This window comes from Sinocyclocheilus rhinocerous, unplaced genomic scaffold, assembly GCF_001515625.1.
Source record: "Sinocyclocheilus rhinocerous isolate Xijiao unplaced genomic scaffold, SAMN03320098_v1.1 scaffold3047, whole genome shotgun sequence".
In the NCBI taxonomy this organism is placed as follows: domain Eukaryota; kingdom Metazoa; phylum Chordata; class Actinopteri; order Cypriniformes; family Cyprinidae; genus Sinocyclocheilus; species Sinocyclocheilus rhinocerous.
Window position 1 is genome coordinate 345,832 of NW_015662947.1, and position 10,454 is coordinate 356,285.

The window sequence follows — 10,454 nt, forward strand, 5'->3', positions numbered from 1 at the left end:
CGTTATTTCCTTATCACTTCTCGTGTGTGTTTTGTTGTGGAACGTAGCCCTGCACCAGACAGAGCTGTCGGCCGATTCTTCCTATTGTGAAGTCATGCAATGTGAAACCCCCTGTCGCCGATCCATCGTGCAATGTGAACACAGCAGCAACTGAATGCTACCTCAGATAGTCACGCAGTGTGAAAACAACGGCGATCCGACGAGTTTGAAAATCGTGCAGTGTGAACTCGGCATAATTATTTTCACCTGATGATCACAATTAGATACCATATAAGTAGAAGAGTGTGTGAGACTTTGCAATGTTCAAAGATGGAGCAGGATAGACTTGTAGAGAGAGGAAACTTGCATCGAAGAGGTGGTGGTGTGGTGCTCCTCAACAGAGAGGTGGACGTGGGCCAAGACAAATAGGTGATGGTGCTCCTCAACAGAAAGGTGGACGTGGACCAAGACAAAGAGGTGGTGGTGGTCCTCAACAGAGAGGTGGACATGGACCAAGAGAAAGAGGTGGTGGTGCTCCTCAACAGAGAGGTGGACGTGGGCCAAGAGAAAGAGGTGGTGGTGCTCCTCAACAGAGAGGTGGACATGGACCAAGAGAAAGAGGTGGTGGTGCTCCTCAACAGAGAGGTGGACATGGACCAAGAGAAAGAGGTGGTGGTGCTCCTCAACAGAGTGGTGGTCTTCAGAGAAATGTAGGCAGAAGACAGCGCACCATCTCTAATGAAGTCCGGGCCATCATCGCTGACCGTGTGGTTAACAGAGGCCTTACCATGGCAGAGGCTGCCAGGTTAGTTCAGCCTAACTTACAAAGGTCAACTGTCAGCTCTATCATCAGAACGTTTCACCAAGAACACCGGTAAGCCTGCTATAGTAACTTCACTATACTTTTACAATATAGTACTGTTACAGTAATGGCATTACTGTATAGAAGAAAAACATGTAATTGTCACAGTTTTATGTAATTTGTAATAGTAAAATTGACAGCATACTGTTGTCCTCTCAGAATTAACAGGAGACAACCTGGTAGTGGTCGCCCACGTGTTTTGACTGACCAGCAGGTGTTAGCTGTGGTGGAAAGGGTCAGGGCAAGGAATGACATACGGCTGTCTATTTGTAAAAGAGCTAACCAAATTATTATTATTATTTTAGAGGGTGATGGAGCTGGACGCTGCTGTGAATCATCACAAGTATATTTTTGTTGATGAGGCCGGTTTCAATCTGGAAAAAAACAGACGCCGTGGACGTAGCCTTATTGGCCAAAGGGCAACCATCCAAGTCCCTGGACAACGTGGGGGAAGCATCTCAATGTGTGCAGCTATATCTGAAGATGGTGTGGTAGGCTGTAGACCAGTTATAGGATCATACAACACTGAACACCTGATGGCTTTTCTAAATTAGCTTGAGCAGGCCTGTCAGGGTGAAGATGTTATCGTGTGGGACAATGTCAGTTTTGCTTGATAATTAATGTGAATTTCAGGTCTACACTTACAGGTTGTTGTTTGTTTGTTTGGGGTTTTTTTTTTTTTTTCACATGCAACCACAGTATTGTTGTAAATTTAAAATAAAATACTTTTTTTGCTTGCGTATGTAAATGACTTTTGATATGTTTTTTTTTTTTATCACATTTTCATGTTGTATAAAGGTGTGTGTGTGGGGGGTGTTTCCCTTTTTTTTTTTTTTTAAATCTAGCTTTTGTCTGAACGCAAGTGTAACATTTGCTGTGTGTATAGTTTTACAACAGTAACATTCATTCAGCACCGAGTGTGATTTGAAACCTGTACCTTGTATTGTTTGCTACTGAATGAACTGATTGTTAAAAGTACTAAGTTGAAAAAAGATCTTACTGTTGTGTTTTGGTGATTAAACCAAATGTTCTCAATACATATCACAATGATCTTGTGTTCTGAAACAATGATTATGTGGAATGAAAATATGTGCAACTACAATGAAATCATGAGATCAGGTTTTGAAAGAATAATTAGTGGTATTGCAAGTGTGATCAGTTTAAAGTTTTGTACTAAGAGTTTTGAAAATGTACACCTTATGAAAATAGTACCAAACCAATTAAAAAAAACTAAGTGAACATGAACAGCTGAGAAAAAAACCGGACACGAACCGCGCGCAACACAATGTGTCACAAGACAATAGAACCCATTATCATCAGTGATATTGTCTACCCAGGATGCACTGTGGCGCGACAGGACAAATTGCAAACTAAACGTTCTATTTCTATTTCTGAAATAGTCCAAGCAACAGCCGTTTTGTCGCATCCAGTGTTGACAACTTCAAGCTGCTGCGGTGTAGACACGGTGTTAAAGGGGTCATATGATGCGATTTCTAATTTTCCTTTTTCTTTGGAGTGTTACAAGCTCTTGGTGCATAAAGAAGATCTGTAAAGTTGCAAAGACTAACGTCTCAAATCCAAAGAGATATTCTTTATAAAAGTTAAGAGTCAACCACACCTAACTAAAACGGCTCGTTCTAACACGCCCCCACATGTCTACGTCACGATGTGGGAAGATATGCATAACGCCGCCCAAATGTTCACGCAAAGAAAGAAGGCGTAACTTTTATTCTCGCTGTAGTATTGTTGTTGCCGCCGCCGCCATGTCGTGAAGGCGCTGTGTGTTTCTTTGTGAAAGCGAAACTACTTTGTTTGACCTTCCAAAAGAGGACGATATCCGCTTCGTCATGCCTGGAGCTGATCCGTGCTGGTCGCTGAGGAAATACATCAACTTCGCGCTGTGGATCAAGCGGAGTCAGCCCAGGGTCGTCACATGTGGTTGCCGCAAGCCCCGCCGGCTGCTCCTTCGCCGCTCACTCTAGCCCGCCGGCAGTGGCGTGTCTACGTGGTGGCCAGGGGTGGCACCGGCCCCCCCTGAAATTTGGCTGGCCACCCCAGGTGCCCCCCCCACCAGATGTCTTGCGATAGGCTCGCGCGAGGACGAATCTATCCAGGTGCACCCCCTACCAGATGTCTTGCGATAGGCTCGCGTGAGGACGAATCTCTCCACTCTCACTTGTTTAGTGAGTGTACACGATGTATTATAACATACATCGTTCCGCAAACACAACCTTTTTTTTGAGCCAGTGCCCCCGACTGGCCCCCCCATTTAAAATGCTCTAGACACGCCCCTGCCCGCCGGCCTTTCCTCACTCTAGGTCTCCGGCCTCCGCTCACACTAGCCCGCCATGTGTGACGCTGTGTGTTTCATTGTGAAAGCGAAACTACTTTGTTATAACCTGTAAGTTGCTTTGGATAAAAGTGTCTGCTAAATGCATAAATTTAATTTAAAATACCTAATGACTAATTGTAACAAATGTAATCTTCATTAAATTTCATTAAATCATTAAATTTATTAATCTAAGAGGTTAATGTTAATTTCTATTTATACAAAACATTATTAACATTTCAAGTTGTATGAAACAGTTAATGTCTTATGCACGAACAGGGATTAGCACTGAACAATAATTAGAATAATATTTGTAAATTAACATTGACCTTGAAAATAAATTATTTAAAAAGTTTTGTACATTGTTAAATCAAAAGGGTTACCATGTCTTACCATGAATTCACAGCTGAACTAGCTAAAGTTAACCACTAGATGGTGGTCACCGACATTTAATCGTTTTAATGAGCCTTAAAATATAGTTTAATAGGATGTTACAGGACTCCTTGACGTTTACGTCTTAAGTCAATCTTGCCTTGAATCTAATTCTACTAAATAAAAATGGAAATTTTAAATGAAAGCATGCCCTGTGATCTTATTAGATAATATTGTGGCTATAAACGTTTGAGTGCACACACATTGCACTTTCAATGACATTTAAAATTCATAATGTAAACAATATAATAAATAAATGGAAATGAATACAACATTTAAAAAATGTAGTTTCGATCATGCATTTCTTTTTTCAAACCAAAAAAACTGCCTCTCAATTTTATTAGTGAATCACCTAAGAGGGGAAAACATAAAGGCATATTTGAAATAAAACGGTACATAAATGTGAATTTTGTGTGAATAGGCAATTTTATTTACATCAAAAAGAAGGGCTATAAACAAATAAATCCTTTATGAACAACATCTGAAAACATAATGAAAATTACTTTTAGAAAACGTTGTTTTCTCATCCTGAATTGGCTTTGTTGAGTTTCAGCTATTAATAAAAATAAAAAAGTTATTTCCTGATAGAAATTTGAAGTGCTGTAGTTTATTCCATTTTAATTTTTAAACATATAGAAGCATTTTTTTTTCCTCTCATGAATTTGCATACCGAAACCACTTTGTCCATGCAGTTTCAGGAGCTGCAACGCTCTTTGCGCACATAAAGAGAAGGCTTGTGGGTGGTGGAGTCTAATTGAGAACCTGGGAATGACGTTCAATGCAACTGTTTGACAGTTTGGTACTACGTATCCCAGTATGCACTTCTCCACTGTTCAAGCAGATAGAGGCACACAGAAGTGTAAGGTGTACAGTTGGTGACACTCCCCGGCGATTAAAAAGTTCGCATAAGGACTGAGTGGGGAAACTACCATGTTTCAGGTAAGCGTTTTAAGTTTAAATAGGTTAAAAATAGTTTATTTATGGTATATAGGCTATTTGTCCAACCTAAGCATGAATATAAAAAATAAGTATTTGACCACATCAAGTCTTTCACGTGTTTTGATTTAAATAGATCGTGTGTGCATGTTGGAGCACAGCGTGACATCTATGGCGTTTTAATAGGCTAATCCTTAAATTATTAAATGCATTTATTTAATAGAGAAACTCTTAGTAGAATAGAACGTTTACGTTTTTAATATGGGGTGACGTTTGCATGCCTTAAAAAACAAACAGGTGTATTGTGACGTGGCTGATGCAGGGCGTGTTAGCGCCTGTTGATTTGAATAGAGTACTCAGCCCTTCACCAAGGAGACAAAGCTCTGTAAAAGAGACACTGATATTCAGGCAAGACAGACCTGTTTTCATGCATTACCACTGCATAATACGTATTTAATGAGTCATTGCCAGAGACTGACAGACAGAGAGGATACTGGACAGTGATTCAGAGACTTATGACAGGAGAAATGATTCAAAACAACAACAAGTTTCACTGATTGACTCATTGAGACTGTTTATGCATAAAGTTTGACTTATTTATTTGTAAACGTCTGTTAATTATTGTTTACTGTTAAAATAAACAATGCATTGCTCAAATTGTTAATAAGAAATTAAAGTTGAATATATGTGAAAAACATAAATTACATGTTTTGTTCAAGAAAGTGAGTGTCAGATTATTTCTTAGACTGTTGTAGAATGATATCGGTTACACTAGTATAAAACCAATTCAAGAAGATTGTTTTTAAAACAAAGAATGGTTTTATTTAAAGGCTATATACTGAATATAGCATATACAATATACTGGATGAGAACTGTCCTGAAGAACATATAATGAAACATCAATAAATTAATCTCCAATAATCATATAGGCATCTCAAGAACACTATAATACAGCAAAAATGGTCTTGATAACAGTGGTCCTTAATGAACTGCTACAATTAAAAACTTATTTTTAAGAGTGTAAAATTATATTTTCTAATGTTAATTTGTTCATTCTTTTTAAATAGCTTTGACATTAGAGACAAAACTGTTGTCATTTGATCTTGGATATTCAAAATGGCAGCTGCAAAAGTAAAGTCAAACAGTCGTGCAGGGAATCTGCTTCGAAGTAGATCAGAGGGGACACTGATAGATCTAGATGAGAATGTTACCATCAACAACAACAACCTTCATGGTAAGTATGCAAAAATGAGCGCTCTCTCTCTCTCTGTCCATTATTTTATCCATCCATTCTATTTTAATGCATTTGTTAATAATGTGAAAATTCTTTTCAAAATGTTATATTTGCTTCACAAATATACTATTCAAACTGATCTAATTGTCCTAACAAATATATTAGGAATTTTTTCTTGGCTCTCCATTGACATTTGATAACTTCTCTTCTCTTAGGGGGCTACGGTTATGAGATGGGGAAAACCTCAGAGTGGCCCGTCCTACCAAATGAAATTGAAAATCCAAAACAAACTACCAACCCCTTCTGGAATCAGCTGGGCAGGTCAAATCCATTCTTAAATGAAATCGTCCACGCCAGCACCTATGACTCTGGGGTGTCCATGCTGAAAGAGGATCCCCTATCTCTGTTTGACAATATTAATGAGGACTCACTCAGCACATCCTCAGATGAAACAAACTTTGCTCATCTTTTAGCACCCAGACAAAACAATTTAAACCGATCTGGGAGGTGGAGAAGTGCCTCAGATATACTTGACAACCTTGAGAAGAAGGAAGACAAGCGGACGATGAGACTCAACTCTCAAGAACCCTTCCTGAATCCTGATTTTGAGTGGTTGAAGAATGACAGAGAAGCTTACAAAATGGCTTGGTTGAGTCATAGGCAGCTAACCAGGTCTTGTTTGGACCTGAGCCGAATGAAGCAAAGTCCTGGATGGGCCCAGACTCAGGCCACAGACATTCAAATTCTCTGCAAGATTGACCACAACGGAGGCTCTGTGCAGTTGCCAGACTCCAGTATCACTGCCCATATTCCTCAGGGACATGTCCCCCCAGGTGAGATCCAAGAAATCGGCCTCAGAGTACTCCTTGATCCTCCCACTGGAATTAACAACAACTACACCACAACTCTGAGCCCTCTTTTAGAGGTCAGCCTCAGTAACCATAATGTTTCGGGGAGCATTTCGCTAGAAATGAGAATGGCTGCCAAAGTAAAAAGTGACCCCACAAGCCACGTCTTGACCTCATTTGTAGGTCTAGTCTCTCAAAGGAAAGAGGGACCTTATCAGAAGATAAAAGACTGTTACATATACAATGACGTGTTACAGATGAAGCTTTTTGATTTAAAACCACGCATGTACGTCATAACTGCTGCCGAGGCCACTGTTTTGGAGCAACCTGCTATGTCAGTATGGGATTACTTGGATCGACATATTACGGTGGCCATCTACGGTCCCAAGCACATACACCCATCGCTCAAAGTGGTGCTGGTCATATCGAGCCATGATAATATTCCACCCAGGCTCCCTTTCTCTGATGTCCAGAGAGGTGACAGGAACCTGCCCCCTGTTGTCTTGGAGCTTTGGGGAAAGCATCAGTTCAACCCACATGGCCTAAAAGATCTTCACATTGCTTCTAGAGTGTTGGATTCAAACTTCGAAGTGAAACCAGTGGATCTGAATAAAGAGGTTAAGCAGGATCGGCTTAAAGCAGGAAAAGTGCTCCATTTACCGTTAGATCTGGTCAAGGTGAGTGGAGGTGAAATGTGTCCCTTCAAACTCAGCATTGAAGTGAAGGATCCGAAAAGTCTCACTTTGGGAGATTTCTGTGTTACCTCCCCTGAAGCTGCCCCTCTGAGGTCAGAAAAACACAACCACAGGCGAGCAGATCGGCAGAGGGAAGTGACTCGTTCCACGCCTATTCCTGAGGAATCAATCTCAGAAATCCTTACCCAGAAGTTTCAGGATAGACCTGTAGATTTGCATTGGTATGGGGTAGCAATGAAATCGATCCTCAGACAACCGAGAGTGGAATATCTTCTGGAATACTTTAAAGGTGATACGATTGCTTTGCTTTCTAAGGAAACTGTTAGATCTCTAGGTCAGATGAAGGTTAAGGAATGGTACATTGGCTTTCTTCGAGGAAGAGTTGGCTTGGTGCACTGTAAGAACTTGAAGGTCATAACCAAGGATCAAGTCATCGACTTCACTGGAATTAAGCTCACCACACCAGTCCTTTTGGACAATATGACAATTCCTTTTAAAAAACTTACCTACATGTACTCTGCTATTCAGACCCTGGTCACAGAGCACGTCAAGTCCTGGAGAACCTTCGCTGAGGCTCTCGGTTACTCAGAGGTCTCAGTTAACGCCATCTCCAGGAGACATGCTGAAACAGAGGCAGAGAAGGTGGCTTGTGTTCTAGAAAAGCTCAAGGAAGACTGTCATGCAGAGAAGATCAAGAAGAAGTTCCAGCATGAGCTTATCATAGTATGCATCTTTTATTCTGACATACAGTAAATGTATGTGTACAACAAAATTCAGAGGAAAACTAGTTTTATTAATGATTTATATTCCCCACAGGGGCTGTTAAAGATTGATGTTCAAGGTGTAGTAGCCCATCTCATCCAGGATATAGTGATTCTATCCACAGCAGTTGAGCTGGGAGTGCGATGGCGGGAACTTGCTGAGAGAGTCGGGAAGCTCTCCAATGCCCAGATTGCTGCTTATGAGGCCCCACACAAAGGGAAAAATGGAGAAGTTAGTGCCCAGGTGAACTAAAATCCAAAACATATGAGTAACATTTTTTTTTTTTTTTTATCAATCGTTAAATACCTTGCTCGTTTTATTACAATATTATATTATTCAGTTATCATTGACATGGTCTACAGAATAAGGTCTAACCCGATCCTAGTCACGACATTTGTGATGTCAACATTTAAATATACTTTTGATTTATTATTTTACTTCTTTCAATAGTCAATGTGGAAGCCTGCATATGACTTCCTGTATGCCTGGAGTAAGCGGTACGGGGACGGCTACAGGGATATGATCCAGGACCTTCACCTGGCCTTGGATAAGATGAAGAGCCCAGTGACCAAGCAGTGGAGACAGATTACTGGAGCTCTCATCACTGTCAACTGCATGGAGGTCCTAAGGGCTTCCGCCTTCCTCAGAGATTTGGAGACGACTCTTGGAGCACCTGCACTTCATATTTAGGTGATACTGCTGAGTTCATACTGATAGCTGTGCCATATTTTTTTGACGTGATAAATATCGACTTTAGGTGGCATCTACCCTCGATGGCATCTGTTTTTTGGAAAAGTACTGAATATATGTTATTGTATACCTGTCTTTATATTATGTGTGTATTCGCTGTGACAATGAACATGTGAAAGCTGTTGTCTGATTCTTAAAAGACTCTGAGTTGTTACAAAGTCCCTTATGCAATGTTAATGCTTTTAAGGGTTGTTGGTGGAAAGAGAAATAGGAGATTTGTTCATTAATTGTGATAGAGATGGAATCTGAAACATTTTCATTCTAGATGAACTGCCTCAAGGTTACCTCCTTTCTTTGTTTTAGTTAAGCAGTTTTGCTTGAATTGTAAGTGTCTTTATCAGTACATTTTAATATTTGAAGTTGTATGTGGTATGTGTTACATACATTTTGGCCCTCTGGGAATGTGACTTATTATTTGTCAGTGTCAGTGTACAGTATATTGATTTCAGTATCCAAGGATGTACCATTATACTAGGTTTAACATCTAATGTCACATCTTTGTTCTACTGGAAAGTTGTATTGATCTATTTTTATATTTTGTGTTTTTCTAGTTGTCATTTTAAATGTACTAACTACAGTGTTTAAGAGTGAGGGTCCTTGTATAATTGCAAACCTTTCCTGTGTTAGAACAGTCTTTAATAATCAATTTTGTATTGCTGTATTTTTAATGCTAAAACACTTTTGAGATTTGTTATAATAATTAAACCGTAACCATTTATGTCATGAAGGAGCTCTATACTGAAGGGCAAAGATAATAATAAAAATATGTTTTAAAGTATTTTAATCTTGAATTTACTTGAGTAAATGTTGTTTAAAAGATCTTATCATTTGATTGAATGGGAAATGCACAACAGGCAGCATATCATACACATGTCTGCATTGAGTCGTGCATTGATGTGCAACTCGGGCTTAAATCTGTCACTTCCTTTCATTGCTTTAAAAATGATGCCATTATGTGGATACCAGTGGGTTCTCTAGTGACCTCAATGTCACAGCCTCATTTACAAAACGGGATACTGATAAAGCTCATTAGCCTTCAGCCATGCTAAACTATGTGAAGTACTGTCCATTGCATAGAGATCTCAAGCGCTCTCAGTCACACACAAACATAGTTTCTTCAAATTCCCAACCTAAACACGCTATCATTAAAATATCTTTGACCCTTTCCTGTGGTATCTGTTGCTTATTTAACTTGTGTGTTTACCTAGGCCTTATCCTGCTAAGAGTTTCAGTGTTCAGTGTCACCCTCTAAAAGTTCAGCTTGGCTAAGCTGAATTTGGTCATTTACCAAGTCTTGATTATGTAGTACTAATAAGTGAACATTTTTGAGAAATCTTTGAGAAATAGATTATTTTCGCCTTAAAGGGATAATTCACCCAAAAATGAACATTGTCATCATTTACCACTTAGTCTAGAGTGAAGTTTGCATGATGACATTTGGATGAACTATCATCCCTCTACATACTCTTTGATTATTATTGGATGATTACAAACCATCTCACATCTCTATGATATTAATGCGATTGATGTCCAAATCTCTTGACTTAATTGAGTGGTCTTCTGTCCCACAGAGTTATTTTAGGTAACACTGGCTCAGTCCCAATCTCAGCATGCGATGAGGGACTAG

The 10,454-nt window shown here is 39.6% G+C and overlaps 1 protein-coding gene across 1 annotated transcript; it reads left to right on the forward strand.

The window, feature by feature from the left end:
- The first annotated feature begins 4,381 nt into the window (after window positions 1-4,381).
- LOC107728525 (metastasis-associated in colon cancer protein 1-like) lies at window positions 4,382-9,984 on the forward strand. Its single transcript, XM_016538729.1, has 5 exons — window positions 4,382-4,541; window positions 5,606-5,772; window positions 5,988-8,038; window positions 8,132-8,320; window positions 8,528-9,984. The coding sequence occupies exons 2-5, from the start codon at window positions 5,655-5,657 to the stop codon at window positions 8,765-8,767; spliced, it is 2,598 nt and encodes an 865-aa protein (XP_016394215.1). The 5' UTR covers window positions 4,382-4,541; window positions 5,606-5,654; the 3' UTR covers window positions 8,768-9,984.
- Window positions 9,985-10,454: the final 470 nt, after the last annotated feature.

What these genes read in the sequence shown, in the direction of transcription:
- LOC107728525 (XM_016538729.1), top strand. Translation starts at nt 5,655, where the DNA reads ATGGCAGCTGCAAAAGTAAAGTCAAACAGTCGTGCAGGGAATCTGCTT. An exon ending in CAACAACAACAACCTTCATG is followed by an intron (nt 5,773 to 5,987) that starts GTAAGTATGCAA and finishes CTCTTCTCTTAG; the next exon opens with GGGGCTACGGTTATGAGATG. An exon ending in TCCAGCATGAGCTTATCATA is followed by an intron (nt 8,039 to 8,131) that starts GTATGCATCTTT and finishes TATTCCCCACAG; the next exon opens with GGGCTGTTAAAGATTGATGT.